This window comes from Theobroma cacao, chromosome 8, assembly GCF_053813885.1.
Source record: "Theobroma cacao isolate CCN51 chromosome 8, ASM5381388v1, whole genome shotgun sequence".
NCBI classification, from domain to species: domain Eukaryota; kingdom Viridiplantae; phylum Streptophyta; class Magnoliopsida; order Malvales; family Malvaceae; genus Theobroma; species Theobroma cacao.
Window position 1 is genome coordinate 27,741,500 of NC_142646.1, and position 20,101 is coordinate 27,761,600.

Here is a 20,101-nt window from a genome sequence, read left to right on the forward strand (position 1 = left end):
AGTTCTAATGAGGTCAATAGAGGATTTCCATTGCCCAAGCTCCTAATTGAAGAGTTTGTGCCTAAGTTGGATGGACCATCTCCACAAGTTACCTTCTCAATAACTAAAGTCAACAACAATTCCTGTTTTATTGAAAGTAGCAAAGATCTTAAGGAACCTATGAGAAAGAGGTTGGTTCTTTAACTAGAAATCAATCTAGAAATAAATGGAGTGATCATTGCCTAGGAGGAAATCAGGCCATGGAATCATCATTTGAAATAAGAGGGTGGGCTATGTTTCTCCCAATGGTTAAAGATTTATGAGTTGGATTAGTAGGAAAAATAGCTTACGAGTCAAACTTATTCTTAATCGAGATGACTCATCAAGATAGTACTAGTTTATCTACCATTTGCATTGAAAATTCTCATTCTAATTTACACCCGTATCAAAAGTCGAGGTCACAACAGCTATTAAATTCAGTCTTTAGACATGGTCGTTTTGGCCTAAACTGTTCAATGATGAGAAAAAGAAATGTTTTGAAATGAGTTTAGTATTTCTGTTGAAAAAGGATCAAATGAGGTTATTGAAAGAGAAATGAGGTTGTATTGAAAGAAATATGTAGAAAAAGGAAGGTTGTTTTCATTGAAGAAAGGAAGAATGAAAAATGTATTACATTCTTCTTAAACTTAAAATAGATTTTACATGAATTAAGGCATTTAGTATGTTGACCCTCAAAACATTTTACAATTATAAAAGTTTTCCTCTCTCTACAAAACAGAAAAAATAAAAAAATCTTCACAAAAAAACTTTTCAATCTTATCAAAACACGAGCTCATTGTAAATATTTTTTTAACATGTCAAAATATCTCAGCAATTTTTGTTCTCATGCATTTTTTACATTTTAGTCCTTTTACTCCAAATCACAATAATTTAGTCTCTTAATTTTGAGAATTGCTTTAATTTAGTTCTTTTAACATTTTCCTTCTGAAATTAACTTTTACAGAGCTAATGTCATTGTTGACGTGATGCTGACATGGCACCACTTGTTGATGTGGCATGTAAGGTGGGCTAGAAATGCTAGCAAGGCAGTGCCATATCATTTTGACATGTTGATGTGGTAGTGCCACGTGGCACTAACATATTGATGTAGATATGCCACGTGGCATGTCAGAGAGGGCACCACGTGCCACATTACTAACTTTATGATATAGAGTTATTTAAACTTTATTTTGATAGTAATTTAGCTTAGTTCTTGTGGTAATATATTGAAATTAGTAAGTTTTATTTAAATTATTTTTAATTAGTTAATTTATGTGAGTCAATATAATCTTAGTTAATTTCATACTTAATTTGATGTTAATGTGATTAAGATAAGTTGTTGATTTATTCATGCTTTTGTAGGTGTTTAATGAATGAAGAATTTTAATGGAAGAAGGAGAGCAATTTTGAGGTGCAGATTTTCGCTGCATATGTCTCACTATTGTGATCATAACTCTTGTTACAGAACTCCAAATAAGATAATTCTTGACCATTGGAAAGATAAGATAAAAAGCTAAAACTTTTATGTTTACCACTTTACCTAGTTCGGCTTGGAAGATAGTCAAAAATCATATCGAACTTAAAGCATTACAGGAGTCCTAGAGCAATTATGATTTTTGCTAATTAATTGGTCAAGGTCGCGGCCCGCATAGTCTGATGAGGAAACCCTAGTTGAAATTGACTTCTATCTTCACACAACTTGGCCTAGCTTCAAAGCCTTATAAAAACAATATTTCGGAGGACTTTTAAAAGAGAATGAAAAGAATTAGATTAAGAGCTGAGAATCAAGTCATAAAAGTCATTGAAGCTAAGAAGAATTTGAGGAATTAAAGAAAATTTGGAAGATCAAGATTATAGTTCTTGGGTTCTACTATCTTTTTGTTATTTTTTTCTTTCCTTAGCTTTATTTTAATGTTTAAACTTAATTTGATGATGATATGTGACTTGATGGGGAACTAAATTAATTATCTAAGATTATGGTTAAACTCAATACGTAGTCTAATTTATTTATTTCTCTTTTGCTTATGTTTGATGGTTTTAAGTTGTTTATTTTATTCAATTCTTAATGCTTCTAATTGCCTGATCACCAATTAGATTAAATTGAAAACCAAGGTTAAGCCTAGAAGAAGGAGATTTAGGTAGATCTTGAATAGAATAGCGTATGATCGAATGCATTTAGTTGATAAGGTGGTTTAATTTGCATATAGGGTATACCTACACCTATGAGCCATATGTAGTCAAGATCTGAGTATGAACTTAATAAATCTTTCTTCAACTTAATTTGTATAGACAATAATAAGTTAATTGGGAATGATAATTTTATAAGAAACTCGACAAAGACTTGTAAATAAATTAAAATTCTAAGTTAGCAACTTAATCTATTAAACTAAGTTAAGAGAGAGACAATAATTATATGAAGTATTGAGGGATATCATAATCTTAAGTCTGAAAGTCAATTGGATTTAATAAAATAATTTTGCTGGTTAATTGTAGATTAGTTTTAGTCTTTAGTTTGTTAAAATTGATTTTTCTTTTTAATTGAATTTTTAATTGTTTGCATAAGATTAGGGTGTTATAATTTAAGTAGTTAGCAATTAGGAATTAATTCAATTCTTCGTGGGAACAAATTCTACTTTCTACTATATTACTTGTTAACGATACATGCACTTATATGAGAAATTAACAACACATACTTTCTTTCAGTACCCATCCATGTCATACCACATGGCATGTTCAGAGGGTGATACGTGGCATGAAAAGAGCACAAAAAATTTCTTACCACCTACTTTAAATTTTTACCTTTGATTGTATATTACTTTTATTTTTTCCCCTTTTCTTTCTATTTTTTTCTCTCTTCTCACCTTCTCTTTTAAAGATTAGTCGTTAGTCATTGGTCATCACTATCGATTGTCGGTCGATTGTAACTGATCACAATCACGGCATGGCATGGCATGTTCAGTGATTGTTGATCGACGACTAACGTCCGATGACCGTTGATCAATGGCTAGTGACGACGTTCGATGATTGCTGATTGATCTTTAAAGGAGAATGTGAGAGGAGAAAAAAAAATAAAAATAAAAATAGAAAAAGAGGAAAAAAATAAAAGCAATATATAAATAAAGATAATGGTTTAAAGTAGCAAGCACATAATATTTTTATAAAAAAAAGGAGACACTTGTCATTCTCTTGCCATGCCATGTGTCACCCTCTGAATGAGTGTTGAAGAAAAGTGTGACATGTGGTGCTCTTCCTAACATAGGCATATCTACATTAGCATGTTAGTGTCATATGGCATTGCTACATCAGCATGTCAAAGTGATATGACATTGGCACATCAGCATTTCCAATCTACCTCACATGCCTCTCTTGTCATGCCATGTGTCACCCTCTAGATGGGTTTTGAAAGAGGGTGTGATAAGTGGTGCCTTTTTTAACGTACCACGTGACATATTTACATTGTTATGTCAATATCACGTGACATTATCACAACAACGTGTTAAAGTGATATGGTATTACTACGTCAACATTTTTAACCCACTTCATATGCCACGTTAATAAGCAATGTTATGTCCATATCACGTCAATAATGATATCAATTCTGTGAACGATAATTTTGGAAGGAAAATGTTAAAGAGATAAAGTTGAAAAATTTTTAAAATTAAGAGATTAAATTATTATAATTTTGAGTAAATGGATTAAAATGAAGAAAATAAATGAATATAAAGACCGTAGAGGTATTTTGATTTTTTTTAGTAGTACATCAAAAGTAAATAGAAAGCCATTCAAAAATTTTGTTTAAATACAAAAGATCTAAAGTAAGGAAAATTAATTGAAAACAGTAAATCGTTAAAACAAGATTCAAAAACGGGAGAGAGAAAAGGAGTTGAAAAGGGAAATCATTTCAAAACGCGAAAGAAGAGAGAGAGAGAGAGAGAGAGAGAGAGAGAGAGAGAGAAACAGTCCCTTCGACGTTGTACCTTTCCTTTCCTCTCTTTTTCAAATCTCCGATTGCTGCAGTTTGCAGAGATCTACAGATTAAGAGATCTTGATTTCGATTGGATCCATCGATCCGCCTCCTCTCTACATCGATTGATTTCGACGGGTAAAATTTTTGGATCTTAGGTTGAAGTAATGGAGGCGATCGAGGAGTTGTCACAGCTGTCAGACTCGATGAGGCAAGCAGCAGCGTTGCTTGCCGACGAAGATGTTGACGAAAACTCAAGTTCAAGCTCCAGTTCTAGGAGGTCTTCTACCTTCCTCAACGTTGTTGCTCTCGGCAATGTTGTAAGTTCAATTTTAATTATTTTTTTTCTATGCTGCCGCCACTTCAGTTTGGATATCTTTTCGATTCAACTATTTCAACTTCAATCACTGCTTACGGTAAATTGGTTGTCCGTATTTCTCTATGTACTGTGTAGATTGGATTGAGTTTTTATTTGTATGTGTGTTTATTTTGTTGGACTGAATTGAGTTTGAGCTTATTTGTTGATGCCGAAAGAGCAGATCCTTGAATCTGGGGCTTTTGTGCGTTTTTATTTGTATGTGTTTGGATTTTTTACTGATTATAATTACTAAGCTTGTTGGGGAATCTACAGATTAGAGAATAAACCCTTCACTGATTTATCCTTTTCTCATAATTCAAAAAGGTTTTGAGGAAGAAAGAACCATCATTGCTTTATTAAAGAAACTTGGATGTCATACTTGTTCTTATTTGGAATTCATTTGGAGAGTAATGATTCTGCTAACAGAGCCATAGAGTACTCTTGGAATTTGAATTATCATATTCTCATTCTAAACATGTTTGCTACTAATTCAACAGCGTGTTAGGCCTTTTAATGTGACATTGCGGTGGTATCACTGCCCTGTTGATTTGTTTTCATATTCATATGTTGTTCTTTTCCTACTCATCTGTTTTTTCTATGGAAAAATCGTTCAGGGGGCTGGGAAATCTGCTGTTTTAAACAGTTTAATCGGACATCCTATTCTGGTAAGTTGGCTTGCACAAGATTTTGTTTTTCTTTTCCTTGCATATCCCTTTTGTTGCTGGTTGAACTGAGCAAAAGCTCTTATTTTGTTCCTAATCTTTTCATTTCTCTCTTATCCAGCCAACTGGTGAAAACGGTGCTACCAGGTCTCCTATTAGCATTGATTTACAGCAGGATGGTGCTTTAAGCAGCAAATCAATTATTCTGCAAATTGACAACAAATCTCAACAAGTTTCTGCCAGTTAGTGTCTATGCTTTAGAGTCTCATAGTCTTACAATTACATACATTCACAAACTCATAAGTATTTTTCCGTTGCTTCTTGTAATATGATCATGATTCAATATCAGAAACATCCTCTGAGGTCTCTCATGATATCACTAACCTGCCCTGGGGCTTTGGAATTGCTGCTGAAGGGGTTAAATTCCGAATAAAAGTCATCTTGGAAGGGTTTGTTGATGAGTGAGATGCATTAGGAGATTTTTCTGATAAGCACCCCAATATAAAACCAATTGGAAATAGGTAAAGAGGCTAGAACATGAATCTATAGCCACAGTAAACGTCAAGCCTAGCCGATGTACAATCACACTACTTAACTGTTTCATGTCTCAGCAGGATGGATGGTGCATAATCCATTTGTTTCAAACCTTTACATGTGGTATTGCCTGACTTTTGTTGTTGTTCTCTAGGTGCATTGCGGCATTCTTTACAAGATAGGTTAAGTAAGGGTTCCTCAGGAAAGAATCGAGATGAGATTTATCTTAAGCTGCGAACAAGTACAGGTTGGTTAAAAACGGTTTTTAAATTTTAACTATTCTTATGCAGTAAGATGAATTTCAAAAGTTTGTCTTGTTTATAGTTTGAACATTTAGATTTTAAAGATTGCTCGCAAGTTTTATGCTGGTATTGTGAAATTGTGTTTTAATACATGGGAAATATTATAGGTATTTCAGGAGCATGTGTGTACAATTATTCATGATGAATTGCTCAGATGGAATTATTTATAATGTCTATATATAACAATGCTCTTCATGCATGAGAGATTCTTTTGAAATGTGAAAATTCTTCATGAATTGAGGTAGATTTTATTTATAAGTTAAAAACTTTCCTGTGAATTATTACGAGTTTTGGAAGCCTTGCAAAATGCCTGAAAGTCTTAAAGACAAGACTGTTTGAGTTTAGATGTCTTAAGTGGTAGAAGCTTTGGCTAAGAAGTAAGTTTATGATAGAGATGCAGAATTGTGAGCTGTAATGGATGTTAACTCTGTGAACCTTGCGTTCTCTGCCAATAGAAGGCTGTTGAATGGCAACTTGACTGAAGTTCGTGCTGTTTCTGTGATTTCCATTTAGTTGGTTCATTTGATTCCATGCTACCTGTGCACATGCCAGATTACTTTTATTATTTGCTTCAATGCCTTACTTTTAATATGACATGATTTTTTTAACTCAGCGCCTCCCCTGAAGTTAATTGACTTGCCTGGACTGGACCAGCGGATTATGGACGAATCGATGGTAAGTGCTGGTTAATGGTTTAAGACCTCTATTTCATTTAAAGGTTCATATAGCTTGGTGTTTAAGTTCATTTTAGTTTTCGTGGATACTGGTCTTTGTTCTTGAGTTGGGTGTTCTTTTATTCTCAGTTTATTATAGGTATTTGGTGTGAGTTACTGCAGTATGGTAAATGAAACAGTATATAGTAATTATTTCTGTGATGGCCTTTGCATAGGTTAGTGACTATGCTGAGCGCAATGATGCCATCTTATTAGTTATTGTTCCTGCGGCCCAAGCACCTGAAATTGCTTCATCGCGGGCACTCCGCCTTGCCAAAGAATATGATGCAGAAGGTAAAGGAGCATTGTCCTTGTAGTTTTTATTTATTTCTTTTATTGAGGATAAAAGCTGAATTAGTTCATAGAGTGAACAATTTTCCCTCTCTTCACCTTTATTTGTGTTTCCTCTGCCACTTTTCCCCTTCTTTCTGCTTATTGATCAAATAGCAATCTTATCATGTCAAATAGGTACCAGAACGATTGGCGTTATTAGTAAAATAGATCAAGCTTCCTCAGAGCAAAAAGCACTTGCTGCTGTTCAAGCTCTCCTGTTAAATCAGGGACCGCCGAAAACAGCTGATATCCCATGGGTTGCTTTAATTGGTCAATCAGTTTCAATAGCTTCTGCACAGTCTGGATCTGAAAACTCTTTGGAAACAGCATGGAAGGCAGAGAGTGAAAGCCTCAAATCCATACTTACTGGAGCTCCTCAGAGCAAGCTAGGCAGAATAGCTTTGGTCAATGCTCTTGCACAGCAGATTCGCAAGCACATGAAAGTCCGGCTACCAAACCTCCTCTCTGGGTAAACATTCTCTGCTTGCTTTATCATGTTTTTGATTTCTTGCATCTGTATGAATTTTTATGCCATAGAAATGCTGTAAATGCATGTTTTTCTGTCTTGTTTGGTTTTCACTTCTCTCAAACAAGCATGTATCAAGAACTTGGTCAATAATTCTTTATGCAAATTTATTGGTCAAATCATCCTTTCTCAAGTTGATTTGTTCCTGCAAATTACCTCTACATTTGACATGTATGGTATATTTTGAGGGTTACTCATAACCAAAGTTATAAATATTAGTCCCAACAAACATATTTAGACCCTAAGGTTGTAGATTTGTTGTAGGGTATATGAATGGATGAAGAAAAACAAAATTCAACTTAAATGATGATGGAATATACTAAAATTTGAAATATTTCAGCATAATCTTCATCAAAATATTATTAGACGAACATACTAAGGTAAGAATACTTGAGCTGTTAGGTACATAAGTTATACCATTTGATATTACACACACACAAATACTCTGTATTACAAAGTTACTGTTATATTTTATATCCCCTCACTAGACTTGTATTTGAATATTTTACAAAGTTGAGCATCATTTTCTAGTCATGTATTAAAATATATTATTACATATTTTAGTTTTTGTTGATATTTTTACAATATATCATTAAGTGATGAATATCACACTAAATTGCCAACATTGCTGACATATAATTGATCTTTAAGTTTACTTAATATGTCTGTAAAAATATTCAATATTTTGGAATATCTTTCATAAATTGCAAAATAGATATAAAAGATGGATTTTATATGGCATGACCCATACTCCTTTCAAGTAACATAATGAATCTATGTACCATGATGCTAAGAATGCCATAAATAAAATTGACGATTCCTTGAAGAGGTCGACTTAGAGCAGATGCATATCAGTATTTACTCTTCCAAGGAGGTGTTTTTCATCCCTAGTTAGTCTACTTTCTTACCCTCGTTGCTTTGTGTCGATACAGGTTACAGGGGAAGTCCCAAATTGTTCAGGATGAGTTGGTAAGGCTTGGTGAGCAGATGGTCCAGACCGCTGAAGGTACAAGGGCTATCGCATTGGAACTTTGTCGTGAGTTTGAAGATAAGTTTCTCCAACACATTACAACTGGCGAGGTGAGTATTTTTTATGACATTTGCTCTTGTGGGTGTAAATTTCTCAAGTACTAGATTTCTTTTCTTTTCAATCTCTCTCTCTTGCTCTCTCTTCTCACCTGTTTCTGTTTCTGTTGTTATGATTACTCTTATTTGTTCTCATATTCCAAGATACAATACTTACTGACCCTATGTGTTAAAGAATAAATAACTGTAATAGAAACGAAGGCATGGTATGGGCTCTGGCACTGTGGAGTAGTATTTCCTCTGCTGGAAGTGTGGAGAGCTTCTTTAAAACTCTTTCTAAAGAAATATTAAGGATCCCAATATTGAATGAGTACTTCTAATGCCTGGTCACTATAGTGGAGCCCAACTCTAATAGCGGAAGATTTAGCCCCCTTTGTTATTAGATGAGCCAAGAAGCTGCCTAAGTTAATTGAGAAGTTTGAACACCAGTGATGAAAGATTATTTGAAGTCTGGCAAGCATTGGTTGAGATAGCTTCCATACCTATTCTACTTTTTCCTTAACGGAGTCGTGAGTCTAGGGAATGGAGGATGGTTGACTGGGTGTTAATCCATTTATAATTTATAGCCTTAAAAATTCTGAGAAATATTTCCAAAGCAGCTGGTGGATGATGAGCGTCCCAGAACAAGGATGTGTTGTAGCAGCTTCGCTAATATCCAGGACAAATTTTATGTATTAGTGATTTAGAAACTCTTACTTCCTTTATCATTTGTCCTGCCATGCTCCTTTATCATCATTGATTGTGGGGCAAGTAAATTTTTCTTCTGGTTGCTAATATGTAATTAATTGACATGTCCGTTGAAAGCAGCATTTTTGAAGCTAGTCAACCCCTTGCTTGCTTTTCTCCAATTCTTTTGTCTGTGCATCTAACAAATCCCATAAAGTTTCTTGTTTCAAAAAGCCAACTGCAGTAAGGATCTTTTTTTTGCAGGGTACTGGCTGGAAAATTGTTGCAAGTTTCGAAGGGAGTTTTCCCAATAGGATCAAGCAGCTTCCAATAGACAGACATTTTGATATCAATAATGTTAAACGGGTGTGTTTCGTCGTGATGTTTCTGGCAATTCTTTAGTTATTCAGTATCGTCTGTCGCTTTCAGGATTTTGCATGTTCTCTAACTTTCTATGCTTATTTTGCCAGATTGTGTTAGAAGCTGATGGTTACCAGCCATATTTGATATCCCCTGAAAAGGGTTTGAGATCTCTAATAAAAGTGGTCTTAGAGCTGGCCAAAGAACCAGCACGACTTTGTGTTGAAGAGGTAAGTCTAGCATTAGTGTTTTTCCTTTTACCATCTATTTTGCCTTGAATCAAAGTTTTAGGCTGTTTTGAATGCTTTATGTATTATGAAAAGGCTTCTACCTCTCTTCCCTTTTCATGAATGATGTTGAATGTTAATTTTTACTTTTTGGAGTAAGCTTAGAATCTTTTGATGGTGACAGAGTCGTTCTGTACTCTTCTAAACAATAAAATGTTTAAAGTTGGAGGCATGAGTGAGCAATACAGTGTGCTCTTCTGTTCTAGAATCGCTCTACTGTTTCTTGAACATTGACTTTTCTTAATTATTAATGTTATTTGACTATTGCCGACCTGAAGAAGAAGTATTATTAATTATTTTAATTGAATGAATATACCTTCAAGAATTGCCCTTGTAACTCATTTATTAGTAGACTTATACGTTACCTTCTGACATGCGATTTTCTATGTCGATAACTGTGCGGGTTTTGTTGTGTATGAACAGGTACACCGTGTCCTCATAGATATAGTTTCTGCAGCTGCAAATGGTACACCTGGTTTGGGAAGGTACCCTCCATTTAAGAGAGAGGTATTATATCTTAAAATTGTGTGCTTTTCTGTTATATCTTTTTCATCATACCATCTTTTTATAATTTCAACTATCCTATGTTTTGAATCTTTTCACCCCCTTTCATCTTTGTAAGGCTTAACCATCTTTTTACTTTTTTGTAGGTTGTGGCCATTGCAAGTGCTGCACTGGATGGGTTTAAGAATGAAGCAAAAAAAATGGTGGTTGCACTTGTTGATATGGAGCGAGCTTTTGTGCCCCCTCAGCACTTCATTCGTTTGGTGCAAAGGAGGTACCAAACATGTTTAACATGTCTATATTTCAGCCTCATTTGTTAGATTTTTTTGAGCTTTATCAAATTAAAGAGTATCTGTGATGTAGGACAGCCATCTCTCTCTTACACACCCATACACACCCGCACGCACGGAAACACATGTGCAGTCATCTCTATTATATGGTTTGAGTGTGTTTCACCTCCCTTTCTTATGCTGAAGGCTAGAAAGACAAATAATACTTGCTTTATATATTTGTAATTTCATCTTCCCCTTATTTTTTCTTCTTTTCTACTCCACTTATGTTTTGCATCTGACAGATTAATTCTATTAAGAACAGAATTTGCTAACTTGATTCTGACATTTTAATCTGACAATAGAAATATAGTTACACCCATCCAATTTTGATTGAGAAAAGCAAAGAAGTGGTAGAGACAAATGGTTTTCTTTGCAATAATATATTTTAAAGCACCATAGTTAGAAGCTGATTTTCGTACTTAAACACTTTCAAGCATTTACCACCAGCATTTTTATGTGGTGTCAATTCTTTTTTTATATACTTCAGGATGGAAAGACAGCGCCGAGAGGAGGAACTGAAGAACCGACCCTCAAAGAAAGGACATGAAGCAGAGCAGGCGATACTGAATAGGGTAGGTTCTTTTCTTGGATGCAAATTGTTCTTGGAGATTAGAGTAGATGGACATTGTCCAGTTATGTTGCTCTGACTTCTTATTTTTTCTATAGTAGCCATGTCCAATACATATATGAAGGACATGCGTATGGAGTTTTCAACCCTCCAAAAATATAAGTGAAAACTTAGAAACAATTGAACATACCTTATATGACACTCACTCCTGAGTCCTAGCCAATAGTTGTCCATATAGTTGTTAGTTTACTTCACTGTCATGCATTCAATTGTTCATGTTATATTGGACTTTTATTCTTTGCTTAATTTCCTATATTTTCACTTTGTAGGCAACTAGTCCTCAACCGGCTGGTCAGCAAACTGGTGGAAGCTTGAAGACAATGAAGGAGAAATCTGGTCAGGCTGAGAAAGAAGTGCAGGAGGGATCTGCTTTGAAGACTGCAGGTGCTGATAGAGAAATAACTGCAGGTTTGTGTTAGGCACATTATGTTACTTGATTATAACTTAACACACAAGTTCTTGGTTGTACTGTTTTTAAGCATTTTTCCCATGCGGTGCTCTTGTATTGTGGTCATTTATAGAAAATTTGGAGGCAATGTCCTGTTGCCACTAGAAAGGTAAACAATGTTTAGCTTCTGGAGGATTTACATGCTAGATGTAACATTTTGATTTTGTTTTTGAGGTTGAAATACACAATGTGGAATAGTGTTTTAATTTTATTTATGCAGAATACTCCCACTCCCCAACAACCTATGTCATTCCCTCCATCTTTTTCTTTCTTTTTGGTTATATGTAAAAGCTAATGTAACTTTTTTACTGTTTGAAGTGTAGGCTTCTGAATACAGTAATTTTGCAATAGAACCTCTGTAATGATTATGGCTTTCAGTTACCTTGATTATTTACAATTGAAGAGTTTATTTATTGTATGTTATGCATTTCATCATCATTAAGATTTCAAAAATTCCTTAAATCATTCCATTTTTTTGGTTCAAAGTGTGTTCCCTAGTCATTTATGGATAATCGCCTTATTAATTTCCCCACCCTCCTCCCGACCTTTTTGTAATTGTTTATATGTGGAGGTCTCTTCAATTTTATATAATTTCTCTTGTAATAATGTCTTTGACATTTGTCATCTGCAGGGTTTTTACTAAAGAAAAGTGCAAAAACTAATGGATGGAGTAGGCGATGGTTTGTTTTGAATGAGAAGACTGGAAAGGTTAGACGATTTTCCCCAGTTTGATAACAGATCCAGGTTTATATTGCAAATTTGGATGGCACTGTACCATCCCTAGTGCGACAAGCCATAATAATAGTTTTATTGTAATTTTAGACTTTCATGTGATATCTACGCACTAGATGATGGTATCAAAACATGCTGGATGCTTACAGCCTATGACACATGAGCACACCTCACCCATAGTGTGTTGGTATTGTGTCTGTTTCTGACATGGACACATCACCGACACGTCGGATACGTATCTTGCACGGTTGGATAAAACAAACAAATTAAAAGAATAATATATATTTTTTGGACACGGCTGGACATGGGGATCAACACCAGAAATTTAAGTAATACGTATGACTGTGTTTGTATTATGTCATACCCATTTCCCATGTCCATGTGTGTGCTTCCTAGCTTTTAGTTGTACCCTTGCCCTAGATTTTAGAAAATGGCTCATGTTATTGAAGCCTGATGTGCTTGTCATCTGTACTTCTAGGAATTGTGTGATGATGATATCAAAGATACCTTTGCTTCTATAATAATTTGTAGTAGAATCGATCATTTGCTTCTATAATTATTTGTAGTAGAGTGGATTCTGACTTGTGCTTTATTTCACAGCTTGGTTACACCAAAAAGCAAGAGGAAAAACATTTTCGAGGTGTCATCATATTAGAGGTATGAGAGTTATTTTTTCTTCACCTTTTAGTTGTGAGGTCACTAATGTTTTTGTAACTGTTGTTGTGAAGTATCTATTAAGGTTTTTTGACCATTTTAAATTATGAGCATATATAAGTAGTTGTTTTTTTCTTGGTGTGTGTTATTATTACATATTTTAGTTTATAACTTTGAAGTTTGAAGTATAAATATGTGGTATTTTTTTCTTTTTTCTTTTTAATTTATTAGTGGTTTAATAATAACAAAATTGTGGAAATTGATGCAAGGTTTGTTTGGTTTGGCTGGAGCTTCTGTAAGAAGTGCTGTTCGACTAGCGCTGTTTTGAAAGTGCTGTAAAGATAAGCTAAGATAGTGTTTGGCCCAGTTAATGTAGAAGTGCTGTAGGATGTAAAGAACTATTTGATAATATTTTTTTATTTTTAATGAGTAAAAAATAAAAGACTCAACTTTATTAGACCAAGTCATAAGTTTGAAAATAATAGAAATAAGTAAAATGAAATGTTTTTTATTAATTAAAAATAAAAAGTAAGTGAAATCAAGAAAAAAATTAAACCAAATAAAAAAGATAAATGTGAAAAAAATTACTCTCATAATTTTATGAATTATTGAAGGGTAAAATGAGAATATGAAAAAAATCTCGTTAAATATTTATTACTACACATTAGCACCTTTTTGGAAGGAGTTTTGATTTGTAACTTAATCTAAAAGCCTATAAAAGGGCTTCCCGCATAAGTTAAAAATTTAAAATTTTGAGTGCCAAACACCCTGCTTTGTTGTTGCAGTAGAAAAACTTCTCCGCAAGCTAGGCCAAACACCCACATAAGGTGAAACTTGTTTTTTTTAAAAGTCAAAGTAATATTTCATTGCATAAGGGACATAAGGTGAAACTAGAAGTAACATAAGTTATAGAACTTTACTCTTGTTAGTATTCATATCTAACTCAATTACTAATTAAATATTAAATCTATTTATGTATCAATAAATAAAATTGTGAAGTATAATTAAGGATAATAGAACTCGATGTCTTGTTTTTTTTTTTTTTGAAAAGTAGAACTCTATGTCTTTATACATCTAAAAAATGTTTTACACATATTCATACTTTTGTATATTATGGATATGGATTATAGATATCTTATTATGTTAAACATCTTGTATTCATATAGGATGTATTAAATGTTCAAGGAGGTGAAGGGTGGGGGAAGGGTAGGTAAACTATTTTAGCATATGTGTATGAATAAATTATCTTCATACAAAGGAGCGGTTGTTTAACTTGATCATGAGTATTTTTCAATGTTTATCTCTGCAAGCTTGATCCCACTAATCTTTTTACTGTCTGCTGCACTACGCTTGTGCTTGTGGCTACCCTTTTTTTTTTTTTTTAAATCTTTCCTCAGTCAAATTCAGGCTTTCGATAATTACCGTTTGCTGTGATCTCCTCTTTTCTCTTTCCTAAAACAATGCACGAGGGAAACAATATTATTCCCATTTGGGCCTGCATAAATAAATCCTTTCCATAGAGAAATGGTAGTTGTTAAGTTAGCTGATCGCTAGAGCTTTTTACTGCTTGTAATTTTCTGAACCCGAATCCCACCCCTCAACAGTTTCCTGCAGGTCTTTAACGGAATTGTCCCATTCTCTACACACATACACATATGCATTTGCTTGCGTATGCATTCTGTCTACCAGTTTTTTTGTTTTTACCTAAACAAATTAGGGCTTTCAATGGTTACCTTTTCTCACAGTCTACTTCATCATTGTGTTTATTTCAACATATGCTACACCTTTTTTTTCTTTTTATTCGCTTTCCTAAAAAACTTTGGGTTTTTAAGTGGTTACATTTTGCTGTGATCTTCTGAATTGCTTTTATTTTAAAAAGTACTACAATGACAGATATTTTAAATTTGTTATGAAAAGCTTTATTGCTCAGCTGGAGATCAAATTAGAGTCATATATTTTCTTATTAATTTATTATAGTGAGCTTATTATTATTATTATTATTATAGTGAACTTATTATGCACGAATTGTCAGACTACCAGCTTGATCCTTAATTTGGGTCCACTTGTTTAGGGTTGACCGTGCTGCTGTTCATTTTTTCTAAATCAAAAGCAAATTGCAATTGCTAGTTTTTATTTTGATCATTGCAACTGCTGAAATTCTTTACACTCTGGGAAATAGAAAAGGGGCAAGGGAGGAGAGAAAGAGGGGGGGTGGGGGACCATCCATTGTAAATGAGAAGTGCTGAGATTCTATTTAGCTTCTTCTGTATATTTTAGAATCAAACGTGGATACGATTTTATTCCTTGAAAATTAACTGTGAGTTATGGCTTGTTGGAACAGTTATACTTCTATGAAGATTTCCAAATATATTCTTTTTGAGATGCAGCTGTGCTTTGAAGCATTCTGAATAGTTTCTAACTTATGTCTAGGGAGATACTGATGTATTAGGATCAATTTTCTCAAGGATCTTGATGGGCTATTCTGTTCTTCCATTAATGGTTTCCAATTTTTATCTTTTCTGCCTAAGGAATCCTCATGTTAAATGTTCTTGATGTTTTCAGTGAGAGTGTGTTAGTGTGCTTTTCTCCCCTTTAAATGACTGTCATTTTCCATTTATGAGTATTTAACCTGTCTGTAGGCCTGCCAACATGTGAATTTGCAACTTTTATTATACTGCATTGAATAGCTTGTAATTCCCCATCTCATTTGTCTGCTATGCAGGAATGCAGCATTGAAGAGGTATCGGATGAGGAAGAGCCTGCCCCCAAAAGTGCAAAGGATAAAAAGGCTAATGGCCCAGATAAGGGACCCAGTCTTGTGTTCAAGATAAGTAGCAAGGTTCCTTATAAAACTGTTCTGAAAGGTATCTTTTCCCCCTCTTTCATCCTGGTATTTAATTATTGTGCTTGTTTGCCCCTCCCCATTTTGTCTTTTGTGCTTTCTTATTATCAATAAAATCATTTATCTGAAGATTGTTTGCAAAACCTGTTTCTCTTGCAGCTCATAGTGCTGTTGTCTTGAAGGCTGAGAGTATGGCTGATAAGGTTGAATGGATAAACAAATTATCCATAGTTATTCAACCTTCTAGAGGGCCAATGAAAGGTGCATCTACTGATGGTGGTCCTGGAATGCGGCACAGTCTTTCTGATGGTTCTCTTGTAAGTTAATTGATTTTATTTCCGTTCCTTTCCTTTTTTTTCCTTGGGAAGGGTATTTCATTCTAGAAGTGCAAGTAATTACTTCTTTTCTTTTCTTTGGAAGTTTTCTTTAATAATATCTTTTTGAGAATATGATCACCTTCTTTTAATGCAGTTCATCAGTATAACAAATGTTTACTTTTCAATGTATTTACTTGACTTTGTGATTATTTATTTCTCAACTATTTTGACTGTGTTTGTGTTTCCTCCTCATGCTCATGAAAAATGCCCTACAAAATGTTAATTTTCAACTTACGTGACGTTTCATCCTTCATTATCAACACCCCTCTCCATCTTTCCATTTTCTTTTGAAAATTTTACCTTAAACTCATCCTTGGTTTTGTGCAGGATACAATGACTCGAAGACCTGTTGATCCTGAAGAAGAACTTCGATGGATGTCTCAAGAAGTTCGTGGTTATGTTGAAGCCGTATTGAATAGTTTAGCTGCCAATGTCCCCAAAGTAAGCTTAGTTCTTCATCCCATGCCCTACCTATCCTTATACTTGGGTGCTTGTAAGGAAGCTTAAATCTGTTTCTGTGATGGTTGAGCAGGCTGTCGTTCTTTGCCAAGTTGAGAAAGCTAAGGAAGACATGCTAAATCAGTTATATAGCTCTGTGAGGTTTAGTACCCTTCTCTATGTATTTCTTTGTGTCCATAAAACTCTTCCAAGTCTGGTCTTGCAAGTAGCTTTGGAAAGGGTTGTGTTCTTCTATGGACTCTGGGTTTGCATAATCTGCCATGAATTAAAGTATATTGTTTCTTATGAAGGAGTCTTTGATGAATATATTATGTTTTGGACTGTGTAGTGCTCAAAGCACAGCAAGGATCGAGGAGCTACTTCAAGAGGATCAGAATGTAAAGCGTAGAAGGGAGCGATACCAAAAGCAGTCCTCACTTCTTTCAAAATTAACGCGCCAACTTAGCATTCATGACAATCGAGCTGCTGCTGCTTCTGGTTGGTCTGACGGTGGTGGTGGGGCAGGTGTGTAAATGCTCATTGAAAAAGGCTGAATTTTATTATTATTTGTATAGTGCAAAGGGTGAAAGGTTATGCCTTATGGAATGGTCTGCATTTTTAGGATGCTGGAAAAGTCCATTTCTTTATGGATGCTTGTGGATTTAGCACTTAAAGTTTCATACTACAAGTAAAACTGGGTTTTCTTTCGTTATTTTATCCTTGAAATTGCTACCTCCTCCACGGATTAATCACAAGGTGCTTACTTTCTATCGAACCCTCACCAGTCAATCCCACCTTCCAACCTAAACTCTTACAGTTTTCACCTTAAGTCACCTGATTAGATAGAGACTGCCTTCGTGTTGATTGTTATCAACTTAAAAGTAGGGTTCAAATTCTTTTCATGCTTCTTTATAGTGTAATTTTAAAATAGTGAGAAATGGTCATGGGCAAGATGCCTTTCTTGAATGTCAGTTGAGGAATTAAAGTCTTAAGGCTCATATAACTGCTAGTGGTAGGGTTCACATATTTGGATCATTCTCGGTGCTCTTTCAAATTTTATGGCAATCTGAATATCCTAATTTTCCCTCAGTTTTCTGTTATAATACGTTTCATTTGATTGGGTGCCTTTCTGACTGTTATTCATAGTTGGTTTCCACATAGACCACCTGCTATTCATAGTTGCTGTACAACAGCATGACAACACTTCACCAATCTTGTCTTTCGTCAATCCCCATTGCTGAACTTTCTTTTTCCGGAGTAACCTCTCTCTTAAATGTTTCAAATATATACTTTTCTACTTGCTTTCTTCAACATGGATAGCACACATGATGTATTCAATTAATAGAGAAATGCAATGGTTATTGCAAATATTTATTGTTTGTTTTGGTCATTATTTTGGTTGTGGTAGATCAGAATTTGAAAACTTTGGTGGGGTATGCAGGGTGAGAAATCTTCTGCATCTGCCATTAGGTTGAGACATTTGTTAGAAGAGTGAACTAAAGATGCTGGCTATTTTAAATACTTGTTCCTTGCTTTTAGCTAAAGCTACACGCTGGTCTTGATTGCTTCCCAACATCATGTCAATCTTGCTTTCTTTTTTAAACCACACATCTCTGTTTTCTTTCATGAACATGTGATAATATATATATGTAAATGAACTGCTACAAAAGAACTTAAGATGGATAGAGGTGAATTACTGGTTATGATCCAGAAACATCTGGTATAGCTTAGGTTGCGAAGTTGTGAGTAGGGAAAGAGCAGAGTATGTAACCAGAACAAAAAGGAAACAAAAGTTAAGGTCTGCAAGGCCTGTTATGGTGGTCGTTCTGCACCAACCGTATGGTATCACATGGGAGTCACTATATATCTCATTCTATACTAAAGGATGGTGGAAATATACGTGTTTGTGATTATTGTTTGTTGCAAAGGGTTTGTCATATTCTGATGTTGATCAATATTATCTTCACATTACAAACCTCTGGGTCTTCTTGTTTGCAGAAAGCAGCCCAAGGACGAGTTCAGCCGGTGATGACTGGAGATCTGCATTTGATGCAGCTGCTAATGGCCCTGTGGACTATAGGAGGTCTGGATCTAATGGTCACAGCCGGCATTACAGTGACGCAGCACAAAACGGTGACGTGAATTCTGGATCAGGCTCCAATAGCCGTCGTACCCCAAATCGTTTGCCACCTGCACCACCACCGTCTACTTCGTCAGGTTACAAATTTTAGTGGCCGGTAGTTTCAGTTTAAAATTCTCATTTTCCGCTGCATTTTTGGTGGGCAACATTCTATCAAAGCCCACTCTTATATTTTGAGCATTTAGCTTTATCAAATTCTACCATGGAAAGAGTCGTTAGAAGAGGGGAGAGATGGTGTATGTGTAAATAGGACTATAGTTTCTCGATGTCAGGTTCTTCGGCTTTTGCCCTTGTCAGAACTGTGGATCTACATTCTTTGGAGATCCGTCCTTGTATTTTTCTAGTCAATAGTTTTGGCTTATGTTTTTTCCCCATTAAATTCCTTCCCTCATTTTTGTGCTCCACTGATGTATTTGATTGTCTTTGACTATGAAATTGTATTCAGGCTTGGACGATAATTAAGGGGAAGGATTATTACTTTATTTCTCAATTTGATTTATTTTAAATTTTTTCAACTACTTTTGCTTTGTTGTGCTGGTACTTGGGCAGGAACCACCCAGCAATCCTGAGAACAGCACTGAACCAAACATCAGGCTGCTTCACTGTAACTTGGTTGTGTTCCATTTCTTTACTTTCTAAGTGTTTTATTTTATGCTAAACCCACAATTTTTAATTAATGACACTAATGATTTTACCAAATGCCACTTTTATGAAACCAAAAAAAAAAATTTTAAACTTTTTAGAGATATTAAAATATTTAATGACTAATTAACTGTTATTAATTAAACTATTATTTATCATTTTATGTTGCTCAAGTGCTGTTGTGACACTGTTGTGGTACCTAATAATAAATGATGATGTTTTACAATGACATTGTTTTGTGGTATTTTCACTTTTTACGTAGTGTTAAGTTACATAAGTATGTCCAAGTGATATTTTTTATTAATGGTAATTAATTAAGAATGTATTTAATATAAAATAAAAATAAAAAATTTGATTGAAAACCATAAAAAAATTTATTTGAATTTGAATGATATATAATAATTTAATTAATTAAAAATTTATTTAATTTAAAATAAAAATACAAAAAGGTAATAAAAATATAAAAAATTATTTAAATTTTCTTATAAAATATAATTGAATAACTCTTTCAAATATTATGATATAAAAATCCCTCTCTGCGTGAGATTACATGTT

The 20,101-nt window shown here is 34.4% G+C and overlaps 1 protein-coding gene across 1 annotated transcript; it reads left to right on the forward strand.

The window, feature by feature from the left end:
- The first annotated feature begins 3,896 nt into the window (after positions 1-3,896).
- On the forward strand, positions 3,897-19,386 carry LOC18592924 (dynamin-2A-like). Its single transcript, XM_007019871.3, has 22 exons — positions 3,897-4,302; positions 4,955-5,005; positions 5,124-5,244; positions 5,691-5,783; positions 6,452-6,513; positions 6,728-6,845; positions 7,020-7,353; positions 8,343-8,490; positions 9,427-9,528; positions 9,633-9,752; positions 10,233-10,316; positions 10,460-10,587; positions 11,133-11,217; positions 11,543-11,681; positions 12,353-12,429; positions 13,054-13,110; positions 15,830-15,971; positions 16,109-16,266; positions 16,654-16,767; positions 16,859-16,926; positions 17,114-17,289; positions 18,763-19,386. The coding sequence occupies exons 1-22, from the start codon at positions 4,150-4,152 to the stop codon at positions 18,993-18,995; spliced, it is 2,763 nt and encodes a 920-aa protein (XP_007019933.3). The 5' UTR covers positions 3,897-4,149; the 3' UTR covers positions 18,996-19,386.
- Positions 19,387-20,101: the final 715 nt, after the last annotated feature.